This window comes from Lichenostomus cassidix, chromosome 2 (assembly GCF_008360975.1).
Source record: "Lichenostomus cassidix isolate B80296 chromosome 2, HeHo_3.0, whole genome shotgun sequence".
NCBI lineage: Eukaryota > Metazoa > Chordata > Aves > Passeriformes > Meliphagidae > Lichenostomus > Lichenostomus cassidix.
The window spans coordinates 88104310-88131608 of NC_139482.1; the positions used below are offsets into that span (position 1 = coordinate 88104310).

Consider the following 27299-nt stretch of genomic DNA (forward strand, 5'->3'; position numbering starts at 1 on the left):
CCTATGCATTCCCCTATTGGTCATCTTCTATGATTCCATGATCTTCTGTCAGTGTGTCTATTTGTAGCAAAGCAAGCAAGGCAAAATTATTTAGTCGTTAATAACCCAAGGTGCACAAGCTTACCACATCCACAAAAACCCTTTTCTGAAAGTCTCTGTCATTAAATTCATTCTGATCTGATTTCTGAAAATTAGTCTTCCACAAAAAAACCTGAAGGAAAGGAGGAGAAGGGTTACAAACAACTGTGTGACAAGATCTCACAAAGCTGTTGGGGCCTTGAAGCTGGGAGCCTTCCTTCTGGTGTCAGTGAACAATTCTATCAGCTTGAAATGGGCATGAACCTTCACCCCAAGGCTTTATTTAGTTTCACAGGCAGTTGAGCCCACAATGTCCTACTGCAGACAAAAGGAGGAAATCTTGTCTACCCCATTCTAGTTTCTTATCCTCCTTCCCCTGCTCCTCCTCCCTGTCTCAGCTTCCAGCTCTTGATCTCTGCCTGCTCTTTTTGGTTCCTTTGCTGATTCACACCAGCTCACTAAAATTGTAAAAAACCCAATTTTTTTTCCATGGGTTACTTTTCCACTGTTATGGTGGACTGTAAGCTGATGCCAGAGCACCCTTGGCCTCTGTATTTTGACACACAGGAACAGCTGAGTTAGAGCAACACACTTCTATCCTTCTGCAAAAGTGAGAGAAGAGGCTGGGGCAATGTGCTTCCTGTTTCTTGTCCTTCCACTGCCTAACAAAGGTGTGGCTGCTCCTTCTGTTGCACCTGAAGGATGGTGATAAACTCAGCCTTTGTTTTGTATAAAATCCTTGGCTCCTTTTGAACTTAAGGTCTTCCCTCTATCAGCCTTTCTGAATGACAGCACTGCTGTTTAAACAGAGCAGTAGAAGCAATTAGAGGAAGTGCTCAGGGCAGATTCATCGCAGCCCCTGTGCAGAGACCCTTTTCCTGAAGACCTGATAGAGCTGTTTTCCTTAGAGGCCAATGAGCTGCAATTTCAGGCTTCTCTTGACAGCAAATATTTCTGCCAGCTCTGCAAGTCTCGGCATTGTACCATGACCTGTCATTGGAGTTTTCCTGTCACTGTTTCTGCCCTGGTCTTCTTACAACTTTCTGGTTTACAAAGTAAAAATATGTGGTGGTGATCCTGACTTGGCCCTGGTACAGCCTTTTGCTCTGAGCTTTTTCTCATTACTTTCCGGTGTTCAGCTAACTTCTGTTCCTGTAGAACTGACCTCACAGAGAAACCCTACATTTCAAGAAGGAGTTACAAGGCAGTCAACACACCAGGACTATTTGACTTAAGAGCCAAGTCAAGATCCCTGAGATCAATAAAGTGGTCTCCTCACATTCAGAGACCCCCTAACAAGCTCTAGCCAGTCGTCCAAAGCCTCAGTGCACAGATCTGTGCGGAAAAAATGCAGCCTGTGGACTGCAGCAGTGGGCAGCTGTTCACTCTCTGGAGGAGTAGGAGGCATGAAACTGTCTCAGGAGAGCATGGCCAGTCAGGACCTGGTAACAGGTCTTCCCACTTATTACTGCTTGCCTTAACCTGTCCTCCTGTCAAGTTCAAAATACCCTTTTTCCTCAGGTAGTCAACAGGAAAGGCATAGATATTTTTTCTTCTTTATTGCAGGGTCATTTAAGGGAAATTACATGTCAGAGAAGCTGCTCCTCTGAGTTTTGGGAGTTATTTACAGCTACCACTGGTATGAATGAATGGAATCTGGGGAGAAAAAAAGAAAAGTTGGAAATGAGGGCTAGGCAGGGAAAGTTCTTTGGGTATAAGAGGATGCAGAATGGTAACAGTGAGAAACTAAGAGAAGAAAGAGCAACAGCGTGGCTAGTGGGAACAGCGCCAGTCCAGAACTAGGATGAATGATAAGGGGCATGGGAAAGGAGGGAGAAGAAGAAAGAGAAGATTATGATTCATGAAAGCAAGCCAATTCACCCTTCCTAATTCTGCAGCGTGTTCCACTTTAAAACCTTTTGTGTGGTATCAAAGCAAAGACAGTATCACACAGCCTGAGCAGTCACCACGGCTGCAAGCTAGCAGGAAAGGGAAGAAGGAGCAGCACACCAGTTAGGATTGCAGGATGCTGATAGCAAGCCTTGCAGGATGGAGAGGTATGCTAGCAATGTCTCTCCTATTTCAACAGGCATGAGGGGTGTTTAGCTCCCAGCTTTACTTATGAAGATTAACACTGCTCCCTTTTAACTACTGCTTTGTGGAAAGTCCAGATCAAAAGGCACAAACCAGCTCAACAGAGAGTGCTGTTCAGGGAGAGACAGAGAAGTGGTCACCATGTGTCCTGATTATCTCATATGTAGGCATTTTGTCTGAACCAGTGCTGAGAGCTCCATGTTTGGGTTAAGAGAAATTTGGCAGTGCTGCTGGAGCAGCTGGGGGGAAGCTCCAGCCAGGCTGAGTTACCCATGGATGCTGTGTCCTGGGCCCTCATGCTAGGGCACCACATTTGAATGCTATGACAAATCACTGTTTCTCTTGTACACCCTATTCTGCACTTGAAGGAAACCTGAACAAAGAAGGAGGGAGTAAAGATCTGCTGCAGCAATCCCCTGATGTGGGTAGTCAAGGCACTGGGACAGGGAGAGTGAAGGCACAAGCCTATTCCTCAGTTCAGACAGAGCTGTAGTGTCAGCAGTTCTGCTGAGGTCTCCTGTAAATGTCACCTCCTGAGACTTCCTTTAGGCTGTTATTAAAGAGCCTATATAAACAGATCTGTATTGAGCTGGACCTGAACCTGTGACCAACATGTCAGAATGAAGTAACAGCCAGTGAGTAGGAAAGCCCAGCAAAGCACTTGCTTAAATTCACAGCAAGCCCCTAAGTGGGATTCCTCCAACCCACCACAGATACTGGAGATCAGAGGACCTGCATAGGAAGCATCTCTTTCCACTGGCTACAGAGGAAGTTAAAGTTGATTAGGTGAAACATCTTTTTTTTTTTTACTAGTCTGCAGGTTGTTTCCCCAATTTTCTCATTTTGCAGGAGCAAATTCTCCGTGGGGCACAATGAAAAAGCTGAAATTTTAAAAGTAATAATCTAATATGAGGCAGTAAGCCATATACTTCCTTTGGCTTAGGATAGGACATTTTAGTTACTGCAAAGAAACCCAAGATTTTTGAAATGCTTACAATTCTGTGTTTCTGTTGACTTTGATGTGTAAAAAACCCCCCCAAACTGTTTAATAATCTTCTGTTTATGAGTGTAATCAAACCTAAGACTTTGAAAAAGGAAAGTTTTGGAAATAATGACAGGAAAATTGTAAGATGTCCTAATATTCCTGCATCCTCTCTTTTTCTGTATAAAACATTCTCTGAGTTCCCTTAAAATTTCAAAGCCTTAGAAATATTGTTTTGCTTTGCTCCTATTTATAAAGAGTATCCAGAGAAGAGGGTGTTGGGGTTATGGGTTTACATGATCAGTCACACACATCAGAAGATGCAGCTCTGCATTTGAAGACAATTTGTTCACATAAATTATATGATGAATAATTATGAAAAATGATCTAATTTGTGAAAATTGCAATCAGGTCATGTACATTATGGGGAAAAGAACCAAATTAATTATGTACAGTATGTAACTGTCAAATACCAGCAACATCTGGGATGAAAAGTCAACAATATGTAAGGCTCCAGCTGATTTCTATAAATTTTTCTGGATGTTCATGTTCCTTGCCTTTCCAAACTCCTGTACCCCACCTTATCAAGCCATATTTGTAAAATGTCACATCAGGATTTCAAAGGATCTTTCAATGAGGATTTTTGTTCTGTAGAGTCAAAACCATAGTCTGGCTACCAGTGGCTGCACCATCCAATGAAGTTGTGTTGCAGGGCTCAGCAAAGCTCCTACAAAAACTGCAGGCAATTACAGACTGCCCAGTTTTGGAAATCAAACTTGTTGTGACAAATAGGCTGTCTGTGAACCACTTATACCCCTGAAGATGTCTAAAGAATAAATAATCGTTAAGAATTTTGGTCAGCGTCATCAATCCCTTAGATTTTAATAATGGAGTCACTGATACTGGTGGTCCACTGTAAAATTTATTTTGTGTCAAAATTCTGTGAATTTTTACTCTACTTGTTTATTTCCTTTATAATGAAACTCTTTAAGACTTTTTTAGTTTTACTCTCTTTGCTAGAGGCATTAAAAACATCACTAAATCTGAATTATACTAATAATTAAAACATGAGCAGTAATGAATGAAAAATTACTAGAAATGGCAGGATAAAAGCCCACCTGCTTTTTTATTGTTTTATATAATCAAAGAATCTAAAAATGGAAGCAAGTGTGTCAACTGTGAAAAATGAGAACCTCAACTTTCAGCTGAATTAGCTGGTATCTTTGCACTAGGTGGGACTACTGCGACTGAATTCAAATTGTATTCCAATTATAACTTTGGAAGTTGCTAATAAAAAATAATTATTATTTTAAAATACCTGATCCTAAACTTAGAAGTAGGCATTTTTACTCTGTTTTCAAAACCAATAATTGTATGACTCAATGTTCACATTTACTTTAAAATGGAAAGTACACATTTTGCACAAAATACAGATTAGGAAGAATAAAACCCCATTTTAGGTATGGACTGGGTGTTCACAACAGACTCACTGGGAAGTTTGATCTTACAGTCAATGACCATGTATTTCGATCTGCTTAGTTTTTTCCCTTAAAAGAATTCTTCCCGTATGTCATTTGAATCCTTTGGGGCCTTTGAAAGAAGATGAGAAGACTACTTAAGCAAGATTTGTAAATATATATGTCTGTCCATATGTATTAAAGTATACAGATAGTTTTTATCTCATGCCATACTTAAATTTATTAAAAATAAATGAAAAGTACTGAATTTTATTACAGCTAAAGTATGCAGCTCATACAGTTTATTTCATTTAACCTTTGCTGACATGTATCTGTTACAGACCAAGCTCAAATATTTATATTAAAGAATGAGAAAAAAATTTAGAAGTATGCCCAGCAGAAACATTTCCTTTTACACTTACAGAGATATATTCATGCAAATATCTGAGACTATTCAAGTAGGGCTTTTTCTTTATATAATCAATGCTAATAATTGTGGTCATTGAGAAATTGATATTGCTTAAACTAGATGAAGTTATACAAAGTACGTGCATGATTTATCATGCAGCTTTCCTAGTGCACAACAATCCCACCCTGAATTACCAGCTCACTTTCCTGACCTGTAGTCCTAATATTGTCAAACTGCACTAAACAAGATAGATCATGATTGGCATTTACCTATCTACCTGGTAGGCAAGTTCAGCCCAGTTCAGTTAAAGCAAATTACAGGTATGGTGGGTCACAGTGAGAGAGAGCAGATTCTGTGATCCTTGTTTCTTTCTGTGCACTTCAAAGGGCCAGGGCCAAGACTCAGTGGACAGGAACAAAAGATAGGAGAAATCAGCAGTATTTCAGGAGAGATACTGAACTTCCAGGCTTTTTAAAGCGAATTTAATATCAATATGGTGCTCATTGATGCCAATTTCTTCAACCAGAATCTTCATGACCTTGCAGAGGAAGAAATAAGGGACGGGATGCCCTAGTCTGATCTGAAAAAAGTTTTTCATTAGTATTATTTATGCAAGTGTCAAGGCCCAGATCTAGAAGGATAAAGAACTTGCTTAACCACTTTGCAGTTCAGCAGCAGAATCCAGTGAAATGTGCTGCACAAACAGCTCTGAAGTGAAGATAGCAAAATGCTCCAAAGTGATTAACTCCCATTTCTCAGAGAATTCCCCAGCCTTTAATCAAAACCCCCAACACATGTGGCGGCCTGTCATTGCTGAAGCTGTTAGATAACCTGGTACTGATTAAGAGCATATATTGTGTTTTTGCAGTGTAGTCACTGAACATATTCAGTCTTAAATTAGGCTTACTGTTGCCACAGAAAGATTTGGTGACATGGAGTATACATCAAAGTACCTTCTGGTTTTATCCCATACTTGAATCTGCCTGTGGAGTGGATTCAGTGTCTTTGCTTTGAAGGAGGCATCCTCTTTGGAAGCTGGATGCAATAATCATGGCCACACATCCCTCTTCAGCTCAGGAAGTCTCACTGGTGAGAACTGTGCCAAAGCCTGCCTTTAAGACTGCATTATCTAACTCAGTTTTGGTAACACATGCAAAGTCAGGAACTTATCCTTTTCCAGATCACAAACAATTAATATATTACTTCCTTCTGGCAGAGCATTAATTAGGATAAGTCAAGAGGAAGGCTGAGAGTCTTGTCTCCTTACATCTCAGTGCCTGAAGAATTATAGTAGTTAAAGGCAATGGAATGAAAATAAAACACTTCCTTACATCCTTTTCCTAACGTTGTCCTATTTGTAGAGCTATCTGTCTAGCAGTCAGCTACCTCAGTGACAGCAGCTATCACAGCTCTGTAACAATACTTCCCATCCTGTTCTCCTGGCCATCTACAGTGCCAACTACTTAAAAATAACAACCCCAGGGGCACAGCAGCTGAAATGAGATATGCCCAGTAGAGGAATCTATGCAGCTATCTTTGCAAGAATCCTTCTTCATCTGTACCTCTCTCATACACATAGCCTCACACAGCAGCCACCCACTGGGAAAAACAAGTTGCTTTTATTTCTTGGTCTGCAGGATCTCTTCCTGTGTTCAGCTGACTTTGTATCAAATTTGGGAACACGCTTTCAGTGAACAGAACATTGCATTTCACCGCTCTCCTGTAAGTGATGCATCACAAAATGAAGTGTCCCTGACCAACTCTGTCCCTGTGTGCCCTACCATTGGGATTAGAGGGAGGAGGATGTCAGCAGTTGCTCACGGCCTGCCAACAATGGGCTGCATCCTTTCTCTAGCCATCCTGGGAGCAGCATGGAGAAGATTTCGAGACACACCACACTGTCCCCACCCTGTGGGTGCCTCACACTCTAGAGTAACAAACCTCTTCATTCTTCAACATCCAGGTCTGAAGTTAGGCTGTGAATACCTTGGGGTGTTTGCAGAGGGTTGGGATGATGAAGATAGTCAGCTAGGGAGATAACTCTGCAAGGCAGAGCACTGGGCTAACATTCAGCCCAAACCATCCCGATACGAGGCTGATCAGACAGAAAAGTAAGGAAATGGGCTGATTCTCCCATGCTTTGTGACTCTTGTTTTCAGATTGATATTATAATACTGTTTGCCTGGATTAAAAACTGGGCATTTTCAGTGATATACTTGGCCCAGTCATGCTCTTCAGAATTAAGAAACTATAGTTTTGAAATAGTGGCAGCTGTAAATTAGTTCTACCTGTACCATGTCGAGCTTATTTTTTTTATTCTTGTTAATTGTAGAAGGATGGCATGAAGGAATGGTCTATGCATAGTTAATTAAAGCCTTTCCAAAACCAGGAGTTTGATATTTTCAGGAAGCACTGATGGACATGTTTCAAGAGGCTGAAGCATTATTTGTTTATTGTGTTTGCTTTCCTCCTACTCACATTATATGTGTGCAGTCCCTTTCTCTCAGATTTCTATCAGTCACTTCCAGCTAATAGGAAATTCTGATTTCTTGAAAAACTCAGTTTCTGTCTTGTTTGTTTGCTTTTCAGTGGAGAGTCCCAACAGAAGATGAGATATGGTGTATTGGTGGAAAATTCAGGCTTGATTTGTGCATCTTGTTAATCCATAATTTGGGATCAAGATTTGGTGTTCATGCCCTTTCATTTTGCTCTTACCATGTAACAAGGCTCATTTCTCAGAATTACCTGAGCATTTTGTTATAGGTTCCTTCCCCTTCAGTCCACTTGCAAAATTGGCTCTCTCTCGCTACTTTTTTAGTGGATTATAATTTCAGTTTTTGTGTCCTTCATTTCAAATCGAAAGTCTTACTTTAGGATCTTGGCAAAGTTTATTTTGTTAAATGTTATGAATATGTGAAATGGATGTGTTGTGGCTGTTTCCAGGATTACCTTTGTATTACACAGTTGCTCAAAATTGCAGAATTCAGCCCAGTACTGACAATGCCTCCCATCCACAGTGGTCAGCGCAATCTTGCATCTGTGAGTCTGGCTGTAAGTGAAGGACATTTCTTCCTACCTGATTTTTCTTCCTTTTTCATCACTTCTCCTACAAAAGAAAAAATCAGGCAAAGGAAGAGCAGCAGCAAATATTTGTGCATAGCAAGAGAATAGTTGTATTTGAAGACCTTTTACAGACTAGGTCGTGTGGCAGCAGATGGGAGAAGAGCAAATATCCTTATTTCCCTCACAGTTCTGTCAACCAACAGAGGCATTGCATTCTTCCAGATGGGAAGATGAAGAGAAAACTCTTGATGTTTCTTTCTCCTGCATGACTGTCAGAGGAAAGAGGCTTAGTGGAAATGTTTGACAGTAAACCTGGCAGTAAGTTGGAGAATCCAACTTCTGGCCTCCATATTTGTTGATTTCATTTGCTTCAATTTAATATAGAAGTAACATAACATGAACTGGCCTGCTTCTCTAAAGCACTCCATTTATATATCTAAAATCCTTAATCTAAACCAGTTACATACTGTTAGGTTCTTTCATGTACTTTGTGAGAGTTGTTAACCCCCAAATTTGTATGCAGGAACTGTGTCAGCAGGGGGTTTATCCCTCACACACAAGGATCCTTCCTGCTGTCTGATATGGTGTCATAAATATGGAGAAGCTCCAGTGAAGCCAGTCTGAGTTAAAGCTAAATAAGTCTGGTGTAAATGAAGGCAGAAATCAGGACTGGTTTGATTCACAAACTTAATAAACACTCTTCAATTTCTGTCATGAAAACTTCCCATCCCTGGTCCCATCCTGTTTTCCATTTTCTCTAGTGAGCCTTCTGTCATGGTGGGACTTTCTCACCTTACTTCCCCAGTAAAATCAACATGGATACACTATTTTTTTTGTTGTTATTTATTTCAGCTATTGTAGGCCAAACCTACCTCTAGTAAACAGACTACAAGTCTGTCAAGGCTGGTTCTGATCTGGTTTACTTTTACCTGTAAGATTATGATATTGCTCCTTTAAGTGAGCAGATGTCTACTTGTTTCTCTCTGGAGGCTGTAACCAAATAATTAAGTCGTGTGCACCAGATTTTGTGGCAAATGAAACTCAAAAAAATAATGTTATCAGTATTTGATCACATATTTGACACTGGACTAAAAGACAACATCTCCCAGTTTCTATCTCCTTTGTTTAACTGGTTGGAGTGTGGTACCAGTAACACCAAAATTGTGGGTTTGATCCCTATATGGGCCATTCACTTAAGAGCTGGACTCAATGGTCCTTGTGGGCTCCTTCCAACTCAGAATATTCTGTGATTCTGTGATTTGTCATCCATCTGTGTCATAGGGTCGGGGAGAAGATGGTATGTTCAAAAAGAGGGCAACCTAATGGCACGAAGCCTCAAAAGCACAGCATTCTCTTCTTGAGGCTACTAGTGATTGATGTCATGAGGGCTGATGTGTGACATCACCTTCATGTACAGCACTTTTGTTCACATGAGCTGTAATCTAACCAGAAGGAAAGGCATCATGCTGTGCTATATATACCTTCTGTAAGTGCCTAGCTAGTCACTTTGTCACTTTTTGGAAGGAAGGAAGGAAGGAAGGAAGGAAGGAAGGAAGGATTCCCAAGAAATTCCTTCTGTGCTCATTTCTCCTACCATGAAAATGTCCCACTTCAGCTCACTCCCTGACCACTGTCCTACCTTTCCAATAATTTTCGTCTTGGCAAAAATGTTTGTTAGCTGAGCACCTTCATACTAAGGACAACTTTTTGTAAGTAACTTTTCAGGTCATTACAAGCCCAGTACTAATAGATACCATGATAGACAACAGAGCTTTAGGAGACACACCAGCCTTTGATGTAGCACCTCTCCTGTCATGAGGATGTAGGTAAAGCATTGGTTGTTTAGCTTTTCTCTATATTTCTAGCCAATATTTCAATCCTATTTCACAATACAGTGCGCATAAGAAAATATTTGGTGAAATCTCAACTACACATTTTTTAGTTGTTTGATTTTTGGCATTCTATAGGAGTTGTAAAAATCAAAGAAATACTGTTGAAAGTAGGTATTTCCTGGATTCCATTTCATTGCCACCATCATCCCTTGCAGTGTTTCAGAAAGGATTTCTGAGGCAGTCCTTGAAAAATTACCTGATTATAATTCCATGTAAACCCCTGAAAAAATACTCACCAACTGCAACTGAAACCCATTTCAAAATTTAAATAATTACATGCTGATTTGGAGAAAGGAAGTGGAAGTAAAACTGAGAAGAAAAAGATTTTTATACCCTCACTTTTGTCTAGCCAAATGAATGACTAAAAGAATTTGTTAATGTCAGGAAGAAAACCCAAAAACATTAAGAGAACACTTTCCTTCGAGATATTTCCTTCATTTTCGTGCTTTCCTTAAACTGGGATGGACAAGAAATAGCTCTTGAGCACTGTAAGTAGGTCAATCACTGTTCTCATGCCCAGACCACATTCCCCACTGTGGGAAGCAGGATACCAGTGGGGCTTGCTTACATGCACTCTCTTTAGGTCGCATGGAGGCTTCTTTCTTTTCTCCCTGAAAACAGTCCCATTTCTCATTGGAATGGGGGCACACTGGGAAGCAATTACCATCATTTTCTTTTGAATTGCTACCAAGCATTTCCTCTCCCCTTGGCTCTTCAGGTTATGTTAAAAGTATCTTCACATTCTAAGTCAAATTAAGGTTTTGCTATACAGTCATATGATAGGACACCAATGATTTTGGCATTAAACTGCCTCCAGATATATATATAGTCGGTGTGTATATTAAAACTGCTTTTTGGGGGGCCTACAAATCTAAGATTGTTATCTCCTGTGCTGCCATTTCAAAAGGGGTAAGAAGAGAATGCTTCCCACAAGTCCTAAGCACCTCACAGACTTTTTGACAGCAAATGTGAGTTGAAACATGCCAGATGTCACATTTCAGGATTGGTGTTTTGACCATTACCTATTACATTTAAAATATCTTCCTCTTTAAGAACAAGCACAATTATAACTTCTTTTTTTTTTTTTTAACCAGGCAAATGAAAATGCATAATTTGACCATTACCATTCCTCCATTCTTCACTTTTTTAAATGACAAAGTTACATGCTCAGCCTTTAGGACTCAGGACTCAGGACTCAGATCCAAGCTCATTGCTTCGTAGCCAGAACTAACTTCATCTAAGTGGGGACCAAAACATTTTTACCTTTGGCCAAAACACAGTGGTGTTTGAACGATCTTTTTTCACCTCATTCATCTAGAAATCACACTCATTGAAACAATTTCTGATCTCTCACAAAATCAGCAAATTATAATATTTCCTTGCATTTTACAGGATTTCTGCATGAAATACAATGTAAGCATTAACTCTTTTCTTGGCATTTAACTGGATACACTTTCACACTCTCAAGCCTTCATATTATTTGAAGGTCAGATTTAAATGGAAAAGGCAAATGTGTATCAAAAAGACTGCAGTAAGTCAGAGTCTCTTTCTGACCCACTGTGTCTTAAAAATATATAATGTTCCAAGTCTTGCCAAGACAAAATTTTCTTGGACACCTTTCCATGTGGCTGGTGGGAAGGAGCTGCTGCACTGGGTTGTTTGACTATAAATTAATTACATGACTTTAAAAGTCAAATATTCACTCAGGATGAAATGTGCTCCTAAACATTAGTGGGTAATGTGGGACTCATTTCATCTATCTGTCTTTTAATTAGACACCTATAAATAAGCTGGCTGTTGCAAGGTGCTCTATAATCAGGTTACCTAAACATCAGCCCTTTCCTAGATTAGCATTTACAATTATGTGAGGTAGCTACAGATTGTTAATTGTGAGTGTTTCTTCTTCTATTATTATTATCATCATCATCATCATCATCATCATTTAAGGAACAGGCAACATGCCCCATTGCAATTTTGCATGCATGTCTGGGAAAAAAAGTAGATGACATAAATCACATGCATAATCTCAGGAGACAATCATTTTAAATCTTAATTGGCTGCCTTTTAAATATCATTTAAGGTCTCGTTTTCTCTGCCTCTCTCTCTCTAGTTAAGAAGGTGTTGTGTCAAAGTCTATTACCTTGCTGGACGTCTCGCCTCTAAGTTTTTAAAAAAAAAATAGAACCATCAGCAGAGGTTTGAGAGGTCGATAAAGCTTTTAGATTTGGAGATGTTTTCAGGGAGCCCATTTCCTGCGGCTAAGAGTTGTTAATGGAGCTTAAGGAATTATCTTATGACTCGGGCTGGGAGAGCCGTATATTTCTTCGCTCCTGTTCCCTTGTCGAGGCTGAATATGCTCCTGTCAAACTCGCTTAATGAAAAGTAACGCGTCGCTGATTACAGTTTTATTTGGGCCCTATGTAAAAAGCACTGTTAATTTAGCATCCCCTCCTTTGTGTGTTTGAATTTGCCATGGCTGAATGATTTAGAGTCTCTCAGTTTCAAGACGTTTCTCTATGATTTTTTCCCCCTCCTCTTTCTTTCTCAGTCTGCCTTTATATTTTTGCTTTGTACAGACATATGAGCTGCATGGCTTTCCCTTTCAGCCCTGCAGCTTCCTCTAAAGCTGCTGAACCTGATCTTTGACTCATGCTATTGAATCAAATGGCAAAATTAATTTCTCACACTCTTTTGTTCATACTAAAAAAAAATTAAATAAATCAAAATAACAAAACGACAAGAACCCCAACCCTTCTCAAAGACCTCTGCATTTCGTGGCTGATCTAAGTTATAAGACTTGTGTATTAAAGCAAGAAACTGTTTTCCCTCCCCCTTAACTGACACAGTCTCCTCTCGGGATGGGCAGTGTTTTGGTGTGAGCACACCCGGGCACAGAGATTTACCAGCCCCGAGATATGGCGGGTCCTCTGGTCTGGAGAGCCTTGCTCTTGTTGTACAGCAGCCATAAACTTACTGAAACTTGTTTTATAACAACAGTAACGCGAAAATGAAGGGATTAAGTGTTGATCCGCTTTTCTTTTGGCTTCTGGTGTTTCAGCGCGACTGTGTTTTGCCCACAGTGTTATCACCTTCATTTTAAGTCCGGAGGAGGGAAGGAAGGGGGGAGAGGGGTGGGTGTTGCCTCCCAAACAACGGGATGTCCACATTGCATCCCGGACCTAGCCAAAGCCGGCCAGCAATGACTTGTAAAATGACTTCTATCGGCTTGCGGGATCACCCGCGGGGAGCCAGCCCGGGGCTGCCGGCGGGGGTCGGCGCTCCACAAAGTCAGGGGGCTTTTCAGGCTGAGAGAGAATTTTGGCTGCTCGGTGGGCGAGACCTCTCCTTGAACACAGAGTCCACACACACATTCGGCTGTCGCTGTGTTAGGAGAAAGGATGGAGTCCCCTTCCACTCCACAGAGCCTCTGTCGCATGGAAACCGAAGCCCACCGGGAGCCCCCGTGTCCCCTCCGGTCCCTGCACATCCGGAAAAGACTGGCACACACAAACCTCCCGCTCTGACATCACCATCGCAGCAGCCGGAGGGGTTTATGCCCCATCCCGCTTGACTCTACCAATGGTTTTGAGGGCAGCTCGAGCACTCGCTTTCCTCCCTTCCCTCTCCCTCTCCTCCTTCATCCCCGTCTCTTTAGTTTGGCTGAAAATAATTTGCTTTGTCTAAAGGGTTTCAGAGGCAAAGCTCGCCGGCCGCCCCGGCTGCATTAAAATTCCTGCCGGCCCAGCCTTTAGCTCAGATCGCGGCTCCCCCGAGACTCCACTTTCGCTATTACTGTCAAGTACCCTTGACTCTTTATTTTTGCCCTTTTATCTATTACAACTAATTCGAGTTCTTTTGCCCTTTTCAGTTTAAGACGTGGGCTTTCTGTAAAGCCTCCCCCTGCCACCGAGCTCTCCGGGTGCAGAGCCTTTAGAAATTGAGGGGTTTACTGTCAAAATGAAAATTTCACTTCAAATTATCTCGGCTGATGCACGTTTTCCAGGCCGGGGGCTCCTGTCTGAGCCTTTTGACAGCCAGATCAGCAGAGGGGTTCAGTGATCTCGATAATATCATCCAAGAGAGCGAAAGTCAATACAATGACAGGGAATATGACTGGATACAATCCAATTACGGCTGCTCGCAGAGAGGGGAAGGGCTTGATCTGATCTCCGCACCTGGATTCCTTTATTCAGTCCTTGCACTAACAGGTCTCGCTAGAAACTTCGCAGGCTGGAGTATGTTATATTTTGTCTGAGTGTTGTCTCGGTTGCGTTCATAGTTGCCTTCCCCTTTATTGTATTCTTATTCATTTATTGTGGAGGGGAGTGGGCTGGCTGGGAGCCGCTGGGGTGGGATGGGCGAGAATGATGGGAGGCAAGGAAGGCTCTTCTGCTTTTCCCGGTGTCAGCTCGGTCCTTCGGGTGCCCTCGGTCCTCACCCGCAGCACCGGCTGCCGAAGCTCAGGGGTTTTAGGCAGGCCCGGGTAAGCCGAGATCTGTTATTGCCTCGCAGTTTCTTTTCCAGCAGTTCTCCCTGTCTCCCGGTCCGGGGATCAGTAAAGTTTGTTCCCGTTCCGGGGAAAGAAATGAAATCTTTTAAGCGCCTGTTATCTAAGTGGTAAATTGGCTGCGAGTGCTCCTGAATCACACGTCGAGAGCGCTCTTCCTCCCTCTCTCTTTTTGTTGGCTGCACTCTATTTTATGTCAAAACGGTAAAGCATCTGTACTGAAGTGCTGAAATATTCATGGCGGATCAGCGATTCTCCGCACAGGCAGAGGAGCTGGAAAGCTAAAACGGTTCTTTAAGAGATCAAATTTTCCATGTGAATCAATTGCTCCGCGCACGGCGGAGGCGACGCTGCGGCAGAGCCCGGCCCTTGGGGCCGACCCCCGCCCGCCCGCAGCCCGGGAAGGAGGGGAGGGGGAAGGGGGGATGCTCCCGCCCCGCCGGGTCTCGGCGGGCAGCCGGCGCCCCCGCTGTCGGCCCGGGAGGCGGCCGGAGCCCGGCGCTGCCCCGCGGAGGCACGGAGCGCAGACCAGCATCCCTCCTGCGCGCAGCGTGCCTCCCGTGGGTCCGTCCTCAGTCCCGCGGCAGCGCTGCGCTGAGCCTCTCTTCCCCTCTCCCGGCAGCCTGTTGACATCCTTGGAATTACCGGGACCGGCTCCGAAGGGGAGTTTGAAACAGAAAAGTTGTTTGCTGCCCAATGCAAAACGCCACCACTTGTGTTACCTCTGAAACAGACAATTTATTGGAGTGAGCATACCTTTTAACATTTTTTTTGTCAAGATAAATTTGTGCAGTAGGTGTAAACTTAGTAGAAGTGCTGTTTGTGAATTATATGCTAACAAGGAAATCAGGAGGAAAAACTCTGGAAAAGTCTTTATAACTAATGTCGGCATGCCTTAAATTAAATCTGAATTAAAATTTCCCGTTTGTAAACTTTCGGATGTAAACTTTTTAAGTAGGTCTACACTATAGTACGTGCTTTTTGGACATGGAATTAAATAACTTTCACGACATTGATCCCTTAAAGTCGCAGCCAGGAGAAAATGTTCAGAACAGTAATGAACAAAGTCTTTCCGTTGAACTGAGCAAACTGAACTTTAAATCCTCGTTTATGTTGTTTGTTTAAAAAAAAAAAGAAGAAAAAGTTTTATATTTAAATCTAAACTCTTGCAAGTCTCTTTTCAGTGTAGCTGACTCTTCAAGCGTTAGAAAGTCCTTTGCCCCTCAGCGGGCCTGTTAGGAACAAAACATTTTGCTTCCTGATTTGGGAAACGCCAGAAACTCTTTGTTTGAGTCATGATGGGCCAGGTTTGAGAGCTGCCCCTTGAGCACGTTGGCGCCGTTCCCCACCGCGCGTCCCAAGGCGCCCGTTTCCAGAATGGCTCCTTTGGTGGTAGCCCAGGAAACTGTTGTGTTGCTCAGGGCTTGATTTAAAGTACTGTGCCTGAACAGGGGGTCGTGAAACACCCCGTCCACCCAGTTCCTGAGGTTGGTGACCGGCGAATCCTGGTGCCTGTCGATGACGCTGACCGGGGCGGGAGCGGCGGCGGCGGCCGAGCCCCCCGGCCGTTTCAGCATGCAGGAGGGGTACTCGGCCTGGTTGAGGGAGGTGGCAGTGTGCGCCAGGGACCAAATCCTGGGCTTCGCCTCCAGCAGCTGCTGCCCCTGCTGGAAGCACATCTTGGACTCGCAGCCGCGCTGCCGAGCGCCCAGCGGGTCGGGGCCGCACTCCTCCGCCGCCGTCTTCAGGCAGCTCCGCGCCCGCTCCGCCGCCGCCTCCTCCTCCTCCTCCTCCCCGGCGGCGGCCGGCGGCGGCATCTTGGCGGGAGGCTCGGCGGCCCGCGGCGGGTGGCTGCCGCCCGGGAGCGGGTGCGGATGCGGGAGCGGGTGCGGGAAGGGCCGCCTCAGCTCGCACTCCGAGCTCTCCGACTCGGCGGCGTCCAAGTCCTCCAGGTCGCTGAGCTCCAGCTCCTTCTCCTCCTTGCCCGTGGGTTCTGCGGGGCGGGGGCGGGGGAAGGGACAGCAAAAAGAAGACACACGGTCACTGTCGGCGCCGCGCTGCCCCGCGGCCGCCCCCACCAGCGAGGCCCGCGGCCGCCCCCACCAGCGAGGCCCGCCCCGGGGGCGAGCTGCCGGCCGAGCCCCCGCGGCCGAACCGCTAAGTGCCTGGTTTTAGCAGGGTACCCTCGGCTTTCCCGCTCTTCATCGCCTCTTCCTGCGAACCCTCCTCCTCCTCCTCCTCCTCTTCCTCATAGGGCCGCTTCTCGTCAGAGCACTTGTTCCGCGGGGGCCAGGTCATCTTGTTCTCCTTCTTGAGCCGCCGGCGGGCGTTGGCGAACCAGGTGGAGACCTGGGTGAGGGTCATCTTGGTGATGATGGCCAGCATGATCTTCTCGCCCTTGGTGGGGTAGGGGTTCTTGCGGTGCTCCTGCAGCCAGGCCTTCAGCGTGCTGGTTGTCTCTCGCGTGGCGTTTTTCCTCCGCGTCCCGCCATCCATCGTCCCGTACCTGCAGGCACAGGGGAGACCAGGGGATGTGACACCGCGCTCTCGCCCCCCGCCAACCTGCCCGTCGCGGGGTCCCAGAGCACCTGCCCCGGCAGCTTGCCTGCGGCACCCCCCCGGGGGGCGGCTGGACCGGAGAGAGGGGAGATGGATGAGGACAGCTCAGTTTTAAGAGGGATGAGGACAACTCAGCTTTATAAGGGAGACTACGCTCGAGAATTCAGGCCGAGGAAGGAAAGCAACAAGGAAGGGTTCAGCTAGCAGCAGCACCGGGCAATGCAGATTCCTGATCTGCCTTGGTCGTGGTGGCAGAAAGAGGGAAGGAATCGTCTGCTTTTATTTGTGGTGAAGTCAATGTCGACATTTCGGGCAGCAGGGAAATCCAACAGCTTGCAAACTACAGAAATACCACTCTCCTCTCCTTTGATTAGTCCTCCCCAAACAGAATTCATCTGGGTGACCCCAGGGTGTAAGTGTTAATAGAAATATATTTCCTCTTCCTCCTTTTATTAGTAATCTCCTCTACCCTTTTGTTCCTGAAATTGTAGGAACCTAGCGCAGATGACACTGGGCTGCGACTGAATATTTAATGCACATCCTCCAGGAAAGGTCACCAGCGCCCAATGGGCCTCTGAGCTGGGAACGGTGTGTAAGGGGGTTTGCTCTGGTTTAAAACTAATAAATATACACGGGATGCCCAAGCCTGCCTCCGCGCAGGAAAAGATAATTACCGCCCCGGTTAAGAGGGATCGCCCCCCGCTCTACCGCCTGCCCGGGGGGCGGAGGACCCCGTGTCGGTGCGGGGAAGGGGAGGCGACACGGCTGAGGCCGGGAGATGCCGAGCGGCGAGGAGGCAGGTTGGCGGGGCGGGGCGGGGCGGGGAGGGGGTGGCGGGGAGGGGGTGGCGGGGTTGGAGGGCAGCGAGCGGGGCCGGCGTGGGGATGGCGCTTACCTGTCGTACTGGTACTGGCTGAGGGTGTGATCGTAGGGGTAGTAGGCAGCCGCCGGGGCGATGCCCGCATGCGCAGAGCCGCTCCCGTCCTTCGCATCCAAACTGTTCTGCAAGAGACACCGCCCGCCGCCCTCAGCCCCCACCGCGGCACAGCCCAGCCCCGCCGCCCGGCTCCCCCGCCCCAAGTCCCGGAGCGCCGCGACGGACCTTCCCGGGGGCCCCTCGGCCGCGGCGGCCAGCCACATCAATAGGGACATTAACGCTCGCTGTTACCGCGCAGGGGAAAGAAAAAAAAAAAAAAAAAAAGCTGTCTGGAAAGAGCGCAGCGAGCCTAGGTCTGGGTCGTCCTAAACTGCCCACCCGGACGGGCGCTCCGCACTCGGCCGCCAGCTCGTCAGGCGCGACTTTTAATTGCATTACCGTGAGGAGCGAGCGCCGGGCTGGAACAGCTGCTGACCGCGGGGCTGGACGCGGAGAGAGCCGTGCGGCACGGCTGGGAGCAGGAGAAGCGCCCAGGGCTGCCCCTGCCCGTGCAGGGGGTCCCGCCGAGCGGCCTCCGCCCCCGGGGGCACGGGGGGAGAGCGGGGAGGGAGCATCCCCCGGGGCGGCTTACCAAGGAGTAGAAGGCGGGAGCCTCGGTACCGTAGGTCACGTAGTTTCCATAGCCCTGGGGCCCGGCGTAGGGTCCGCCGTAGACCCCCAGGGCGGCGGCGGAGTTGAGCTCGTGTCGGGCGGTAGCGAGCAGGCGGCTCTCGTACACCGGGCAGTACACGGGGGTCTGGGCGGAGGCGGCCGCCCCCGTCTCGGCCAGCGTCCGGCTGCTGGACTCGCAGCAGGTCGTCAGGGAGTTGGTGCTCATCAGGAACTGGAGGGAGAGAGAGCGGCGCTGAGTGTCGGGGGAGGGGAACTTCATAAAGTGTAACCAAGTTTGGGTTCGGTTGGTTTTTGATTGTGTGGTTTTGGTGGGTTTTGTTTGGGTTTGGGGTTTTTTTGGCTTTTTTTTTTTTTTCCCCAAATCAGGTCGTAGCTTTTGGGTGTCGCCCGCCTTCCTCCCTCCCCTTCCGTATTTTACTTCAATCGTGATAGAAACGCTCTGGAGAAGCACAGAGGTACAAGTATTTTATCAGTTTTTAAAAACGACTCCACAACAACAACAACAACCAAACGCCCCGTGACTGAGGGCTTTTAATCCTCTATTACACATTCCTCAGGCCCTCTGCATTTAAAAGCTAACTTTTCCTGGGGTGTTTTCATAACACTGGGGTTTACACCGTTTTTTCCTCTTGCAGCACAATGATTCCCATCTGCGTTTTTAAACCTTTTTTTCCGAAGTCACTCATGCATATTTATTTTGACTGCAGATTTGTAGCAGCCACGCACGCATCTGTTATTAACCTGCTGGTTTAGAATATTCCGTTCTGTTTCTACGGGCCGGACCTCCGTACGTCCGTGTTTAACTGGTAAACTGTGAATTTAATCGTGAAAGAGAAAAAAAACAGGAAGGGAGGGGGGATGCGGGTGGGGGCTGGGAGATCTCTAGCTCCCTTTCTCACCTCTCTCATCTCTGTAATCCTCCCCCACGCGTCCTATTCACCCCCAAACACGCTAAATCCCGCGTGTGTCTTCCCATTTTAAAATTGGTGAGCAACACAGAACTTGAACATCTTGGAAAGCTGCGGAGCGAGCATCTGCTTTGCCGCTACCGCATGCGGGAGAGGATCGCTTCCACCCTCATCCCGGACGGAAGGCATCGCTAAGGACTGACATTCAATCAATTAATGTTGGTAGGCAAAAAGTCTTACCTGGGGTGCAGAGGAGTAAGGGTAGCCAAACTGAGGATAGGACATGGTACAGAGGCTCCCAGTTATCTAGAAACAAGGCGAGACGTCTGATCTGCACGCTATTGCAGCCTGGCTCTGCTCTGTTGTACCAATTGATTGGTAACCACAGGTCCCTAGATGCTTATAGGACGAAGCAGAAAACCACATTTAATTTATTTACATGAAAACTTAAACTTTTTTTTTTCTTTAAAATATGCACGGCGATTTTAGCAGCTTCCCCGCTACAGCTACGACACAGAAATAGTTGTTACGTGTAGGCTCCACGGCTGGCAAACGTGAAGGCAAAAATACATACATTATACCCACGGAAAAATAAAAGGTGGGAAGAAGGAAAGTGATACAAATGCATCAGCTCACAAGCACGTTGTTTTAAAAGAGCCGAGCTTCTGACGTCACGCAAAACCTACTCAAATTAACCTGCCTGGAAGTTTAACACTCATTTTCGGGAACCTTTCCCCTGGCATGGAAAATAGACTCTCCAGCATCGCCTTCAGCCTGCCTAACAGGAGCGAAAGTTTGGGAAGCTCTCCGGTAGCGGCAACGCCTGCTTGCAACACTTTATATATATTTCTGCGGGCAAGGGAAGGAAATGAATGTTTTTAATCTGAAGGATCAATGTTGTATCAGCTTTTTTCCCCACCCTCCTTAGTCACTGAAAGGCTAGTAAGCACTTTTAATTAGAAATTAATTAATGAGCAGCTGCTTCTTCCCACCCCACAGTAATAATTAGTCTCAATTACAAACAAGACATATGAAGGGACACACGACTGAGTCTTCATTTAAGATTTAATCAACAGTTAAAATTAGCGCTAACGCTGACAATAAAGCACATGATAAGCAATCCTGCTTTTCTTCTCGGCTTTTATTCCAGGCGTGTGATCACAGGTAGAAAACCCTACAAGCGTCTTCCGGGGAATGATGGAAAAGATGTTACTTTTCACGTTAAAACGACTTTGATCCCATCTCAAAGTTCCAACGCCCCCTTCTACCCAACCCATCCCACCGCTGCCATCAGCCTCCCTACCCTCTGGGGGTCTGGGACCCCCCCGCACACAAGCAGGCAGCAACCACCCTCTGCTTCACGCTCGGAGGGAGCAGGTAGCGGGCTGTGGGGGGAAGATGCTGGCAGCCCCAGCACCTCTCACCCGACGGCCGGCACCACCGAGGCAGGGCAGGCAGGCAGCCCCCCGGAGGATGGAGGAAGCAGAGGAGTCAGCTCCAAGGCTGAATCTGGGCTGCTGGTGCAGTTGAACGCTGCTCCGTGGTGTGCAGACTTGCTCAGAGAGATTCCTGGGTTCAGACATGTGAATAGCCCCAGGGTCACACTCTAATTAATGATGATATTCTCTTCTTCTCCCCAGCTGGAAGACTGCCTCCCAGAAACGAATCTGCCCACACTGACAGCTCGATTGAGGGTGATTGATGACTATCTGGAGACCACAGTACACATAATATAATATCTGCTGCGTAATTGCTTTAATTTACAGATGAAAATACTAGTTCTCAGATTGAGTTAGACTACAACGAGAGGCGTTTTATGGCGCTTTAGTGTTTGCAAATAAAAGATATCAGATACAGTACATGCAAATTATCCTGACAATTCAGTATCTGTAGCCGGGAGAAACGTATAAAGAAAGGGAATCAAATGACATAAATAATCGGTTTGGAATTCTGTATTGATTTTTGGATGGGAAGAAAGTGCTTTTTCTTTCCTCACCTGAAATGCTAATTCCTTTTTATTTCTGAGAATATTAATAACTTTGCCATTGGGTTTCTTTTATAGAATCGCTTCTCCATTCTTCCTCCTGCATTATACCCCGGTGCTGCCAAGGTATAATGATACTTTTAGCGACTCTTTACCAGCAGCTTCCTCCTGTGCGGCGTGCTGACGGACTATCGCATTGTTTGGGAAGAAAAGACACCCAGTGTTTACACAATGGTCTGCACGCAGTGTTCCGTGCTGCTCCCTCTGCCTCCTGTGCCCATTGCGCTGGGGGATGTTTGTTTAAGCTCCGGAATAAAACTCACCGGTGCTAGGGAAGAAAATAGTTGCACTTATCTCAAGAGCAGCTCGGTGTAAAGCACTATAATTAGCTGGGAGAGCTGGAGAACTGCCTGAAGAAGTCCTCTCAGTTTTCCAGGCTACAGTTTGGGAAATGTCCTGGTGTTGTGTTTTTTTGGTGATTTTTTTTTTCCTCACTGCAGATGTCAACTCCGCAGTGGCCCACAGTACACTACAGGTTTTGATATTTAGATGAGTCTATTAAACTTTAAAATACAAGGAGAAATTCAATATTTATAGTCCTTGTCTATTTATATATCACAGTTGTCTTTCACTGCGCCATGCAAATACTCTGGTGCCCATTTTCGCACTGAACTTTCCTGTATTAATCATGATAATTATTTGTCATTTTTCTTTGCAGCCTGCTTGCTCTATTACTTTACCCCGGTCAGCTTTGTGTCAGTTACAATCTGTATTCCCTAGAAAGCAGTCATTAAAAAAACCCCACCAAAACAAACAAACAAAAAGCCTCAAAAAACTTAACAACCTTAAACACTTAAACGCTGAAAGCTGACGTTATGTCCTCCCCCACTGCTGATGTCTTGTTTCACTTACAGTCTACAAATAATGGCCCTTTGTTGATAAGAAACTCAACACAATTATATTTCATCTTGAATTTTTAGTGCCAGAGCACAAACATGCATTAAGCTCCACAATGATTTAAAATAACCTTTGTGGTTCTTGCACATAAACAACGTAACACTGTTCAAATCCAAGCAAAGACGCTTAATGCTGTGGGCTATATCCTTAAGCATTTGGAAAATGCAAGTCTTTGCTGTGCAATAAAAATTGATCCTCCTCAAAGCCCCTTTCCTGTTCAAAGCAGTTAACAGCTTTCGAGAAAGAAACACACACACTGCTTTCTCCAAAGTTTGAGCAAGGAAACCCATGGCGATCAATAGGAAACGCTGGAGAGTTCCCTTCTGGTCAGAACCAGCCTGCACACTCAGGCAAGCAGGTATTTCCCATCCAAAGCCCAACCAGGTCTCTCTCCCAGGGTTATGAGTTTTTCCTCTGAGAACCTGGAGCCAATGCTCATACAAGTTTTATTGTAAAACCATGGAATGAGAATGAAACACTGTGATGCTGGAACAGGCCACAGCAGGTAAAACAGAACCTCTTCAGGACTCACGCTTTGATGGACGTCTTCAGGGACATGATCTAGAGGCAGTTAATGCAGCTACACTTACTATCTGCGTTTTCATCGCCTTCTCTTTTGGAGGGGTTATTGCCACTCCTGGAAATATTTCAGCAACGGAATTTGCTTATGGGCTAAACAGACTTTAGTGAGCTCTTTCAGTTGAGTTCGCTTTGTTTTCATGTTACAGACTTAAAGCAACCTTGACACCGCCTGACAAATGCCGTGCAGCTCTACATGTTGCCCATTTGGAATCTGACATGGAAGCGAGGGCAGCCTACAACATTTTCAAGTAGGTTAGCCCCCATAAACTTGCCACTGACAGTAAATATGATTGGGCTTTTTTCCTGAGCCAATTTGAGGTGTAACTGCACCTCCTGCACTCTGAATCGAGGGACAGTGTGCCGATGCTGCCGACCTGCACAAGCCCGTGCCATGGCTTGGGATTGGCAGAGCCATGATGACCAACAGAACAGTTGCATAAGAAGGCGCTGCTAATTAATTTACTCAGTTTACAACTACATGTTAAATCAGTCGTTCAAAGCTTTTTGAATGCTTTCATTTTGTAAGTCTTCAATCCTCTTGGCAAACAATCTAGATTAAAGCAGAAAGGCCTCACATGCTCATTCTGTTCTTTGTATTTATTAACTTTTCACGCTTAAGAACTAGAGCCAACACTTTCTCTCTCTCTCTCTCTCTGACACACACACACACACACACACAGAAAACTTTTCAGCAAGAGAAGCAAATGCTGCGACCTGGGCAGCTGCTCTATGGCTATAGATGGACCCTACAACATGCCCACATTTACCTGCTTGGTGCAGAGCTTCGCAACTACACTTTCACTAGCAAAGCAAAGATTGTATAAGGTTTCCTTTCTCAGCCCCAGTGCTGCAGACCCACAGGCATTCAGACGCAACCACCTCTGAGCTCTCTGGCATCTGACAGCATCAACTTACTTCCCTGGGAAGGGAAAACTTTCCTACTTGCAAGGTCAAATTCTGTGTCTTTTAAAGTTCGCCTTAAAATCCAGAAAGTTTGACTTGGTACCTTACCTTTGTGCTCGCTGAATATCATATCCACATCCCCTTCCCAAGAAATAACACACATATGTTAAAATGCATTTACCCTCTGTCCTAGGTAAAGATTGCACAAAGCCAAATGATTCATCACGGATAGTTTCTCTTCCCTCCAGCAGTTCGTTTTCAGCTGCCTTGCTGCTGAAGCAGGCTCCGAAGGAGAAGGAGGGGGGGGTGAGCCCCACCGCTCCCCTCCACCCCCCGCTTCCACACACATACACACACACACACACACACACACACAAACATCACCACCAAAAGAAGAAATTTTTTACCTGCGATCACGCCAGGCTTCGGCTAAAACCTGGTAGCGATGGCTGTGCCATGGCAGGGCTTCTCTCCTCTGGTCTGCGCTGGCTGGCGTGTCAGGGAGCTGCGGGGAGCTAACGCAGACATGTCTCAGTGCGCGGTACCTGCGCGGCGCGGCACGGAGCCTTCGGTCCCCAGGCGCCACAGCCACTTCACTAACCCCCTGTACCAGAGTGACGCTCAAGTGAATAGTTCCACTGATCACACTCTTTCCTACTGATTAACACTTTCCAACACGACCAGGCACTCCACTTCCAACTTTTCCCGTTTTAAAACAGAAGCAGCCGGCACCGCTTGCTTCCGCGGGTTATAAACGCCGTCTGGGGCGTGGGGGACACCATAATTAATAGCAGGTTAGTAAAATTAGTGCTGCCACTCCAATTGTTGTCCTCGTTGCCAACAATAATTGCATTGATTCTGGAAGGACACGAATGTCCTCCATTTAACCTAATGATCTGCGGGTTGCACACGCCGTGCGGCAGCCGTGGCGGTGATTAACTGCGCGCACCTCCAAACTATCATTTATCTCCGCGAGTCACGACTGAAAGGCGCTAAACTTACAGGCAACTCTCCCTGCCTCTCTCGCCGTCTTTGTTTCCCTCCCGCTGGAGGAGGCGGGCTGGGACGTCGGCGTAGCCCTGCGCGCAGGGGACGGGCACCTGTACCTGTCCCCCCGGCCGCCTCGGCTTTATTCATAGCCCGGGGGCAGCGCGGCGGAGCCGGGCGCCGCGGAGCTGCCGGGGACTGCCTTGGCCAGCGCCCCCCGGCCGCGGGGAGGGGGCAAGGGGGGGGCGGCGCGGCAGCGCCCGGCACAGGGGACCCGCTCCCTGCAGCGCCCCCGAGGCCGGCTACGCCGTGGCCACCCGCCCTGGGCACAGCCCCGCAGGGACCGCCCGGGCACCGGGGGCTTCCTCCAGGGCGGAGGTGGGGGGCAGCCGAGAGGGCAGGGGGGCAGGCGCCGACGGCGGCCGCAAGCAGGTCGGGGCAGGAGCGCTCGCTCCCGCCTGTCCTCTCCGTCCTCCCTCGCCCGTCCCTCTGGCCCGCCGGCCGCCCCGCCCGGTCTCAGCCGCAGGCTGCCACCGCCACCGCCGCCGTCTCCTGCCGAGAAGTTACACGGGCCCGAGGCTGGGCGAGCCGGCAGCGAGCTCCCGGTCCGAAATGCCTTTCCCGGTGTGCAGCCTCCCGCCACCCTCCCTCAGTCCCGGGCGCCCAGGGCCGCTTGGGGCTCCGGCCCGCTGTCCGGGACCGCGCAGCGCCCGGGATCCCCGCGGGAACCTGGGCATGACAAGTTCCACCGCGCGCTCTGTACTTTCTTTTCTTAATTGTTTGTTCAGCAGGAAAAGGGACAAATCGGGATTGACAGAAGGGGGAGGAGGGATCAATATCATTCCTGTTTAAAGGCGTGAGCCTGGGCAGACGTCTCAATAAGACAGAGGAGGAGAAAAAGAGTGTATTATATCCTACCTAATTAAGCGAAGACAAAGAGGTGTGGGGAGAAAGGTTCAGCAGAGGTGGGGTGGCAATGGGAATTTTTAATCCGGTGTCTTCCCACAGTAACCACCAAGGCTGAACAGTAACGTTAATAGGGAACATCTGTACATCGACAGATTTATTCTTGCCAGGGCTCTTTCATGCCTGTGTCATTTGCATGGCCCCGTGCTCGTAATGTTCGACACACGCTGCACCTTGTAGTGCAATGACAGGCTAAATCTGATGAATGCTGAAACTGGGAAATCCTCTTCTCTTTCCCCTTTCTCCCTCCTCGGATTGCCCTTGCAGCTTTCAAGGCGGGGAAACCACATGGAGAAAGAAAACGTGAGGCTTCTCTTCATTTGCACTTGTAAACAGAAAGCCAATCATGCCACGAGCCCTTGCATTTTAAAGCAGAGTAACAAACCCAAAGCGACGTGGGTGCCCCGGCTGGCCGCCCAGGGCTACTTCCCCGCCGGGGGGACGAGGGCTCTGTGGCTCGGAGGGGACATCGCCCCATGGCACCCTTACATCTCCCTGTCCCTCTCAACCCCGGCAGTGTGCGCCGTCCCCGTCCCGGCACTGAGGGTCTGGATTTTCCTCCCTTTCCCCGGGGAGCCTGTCCCTCTGGCGCTGCCCCAGGGCTCCCGCCCCGGGCTGCCTCTGAGCCCGGCCGACTTCCCTCCTGTCTGAGCGGGGGCAGCCGCCGCCGCCCCCCGGGACCCCATCCAGCCACCTGCCTGCCCGGCCGAGCCCGTGTCTCACAGCGCGGGGTGACACCATCCACCTCCCGGAGGTGACATCTGCCCTTCGGCCCAAACGTGCTTGGAGGGCACAGGGACCTCGCCGTGTCTTCCTGCAACCCTTTCCCCGTCCCGGCTCCGGGTGCTCGGCCAGAGGCTTTTCCCGACGGCAGAGTTACAGGGGGAAGTTCCGGTGGTGAGGTGCTGGGAGGTTGCTGGATTCAGCTGTCTCCCTGCCCTGAAATACGATGTTCAAGGGCAGGAGGCGTCTTTCAAAGAGTAATTTTTTATATTAACAGCTACCACCAGTAGCAGTACATTAATATGAGTCTTTTGTAATATAACAACCCCAGGTCCACGAGATCAACATTTTTAATTATTTCAGCGATGCTTAAAGGAAGTGAGCAGACTCGAGTCTGTCTTTTCCAATTTGCTCATGTCGACCTGCACACCTTGGAAATTGCCATCCATTGCCACAGTGACCTACGCAGCAGAAAGCACGGTGCCTTTCTGTCAGAAACTGGCCTAGCCAGGCAGGAGGGCAGCCAGTCTGAGTGGAGCTGGAATCCCAGCAGACATGCATGCAGGTCAGCCATAGAGATATGATGGACACTGAGGGAACATTGGTCACTGAGAAATCTGGGGAGGTGCTAGCAAGAAGAGCAAAAGCTTTCGGGAAGCACACCCAAAAAACCATGGGCTAGAGTCCAAGGCTGGAAGG

The 27299-nt window shown here is 47.3% G+C and overlaps 1 protein-coding gene across 8 annotated transcripts; it reads right to left on the reverse strand.

Annotated features, from left to right (window-relative positions):
* Positions 1-15195: 15195 nt before the first annotated feature.
* Positions 15196-26736, reverse strand: IRX4 (iroquois homeobox 4). 8 transcript variants are annotated; one of them, XM_085052312.1, is made up of 7 exons: positions 26572-26736; positions 24332-24439; positions 19739-19897; positions 18550-18801; positions 17937-18043; positions 16648-16988; positions 15196-16475 (listed from the first exon to the last, which is right to left on the reverse strand). In XM_085052312.1, the coding sequence occupies exons 3-7, from the start codon at positions 19781-19783 to the stop codon at positions 15718-15720; spliced, it is 1503 nt and encodes a 500-aa protein (XP_084908438.1). In that variant the 5' UTR covers positions 19784-19897; positions 24332-24439; positions 26572-26736; the 3' UTR covers positions 15196-15717. The 8 variants fall into 8 exon arrangements, with proteins under 8 accessions (XP_084908438.1, XP_084908441.1, XP_084908436.1 ...); XM_085052315.1 differs by lacking the exon at positions 26572-26736 and adding an exon at positions 24927-26511 and having other exon boundaries at positions 19739-19804; XM_085052310.1 differs by lacking the exon at positions 26572-26736 and adding an exon at positions 24927-26510.
* Between the last annotated feature and the right edge of the window lie 563 nt (positions 26737-27299).

Excerpts from the sequence above, each read along its gene's own strand:
- IRX4 (XM_085052312.1), bottom strand. The coding sequence starts at position 19,783 with ATGTCCTATCCTCAGTTTGGCTACCCTTACTCCTCTGCACCCCAG. Across the intron at positions 18,044-18,549 it reads CTCCCGCCTTCTACTCCTTG|AACAGTTTGGATGCGAAGGA; the intron begins GTAAGCCGCCCC and ends TGTCTCTTGCAG. Across the intron at positions 16,476-16,647 it reads GGGTACCCTGCTAAAACCAG|AACCCACGGGCAAGGAGGAG; the intron begins GCACTTAGCGGT and ends CCCGCCCCGCAG.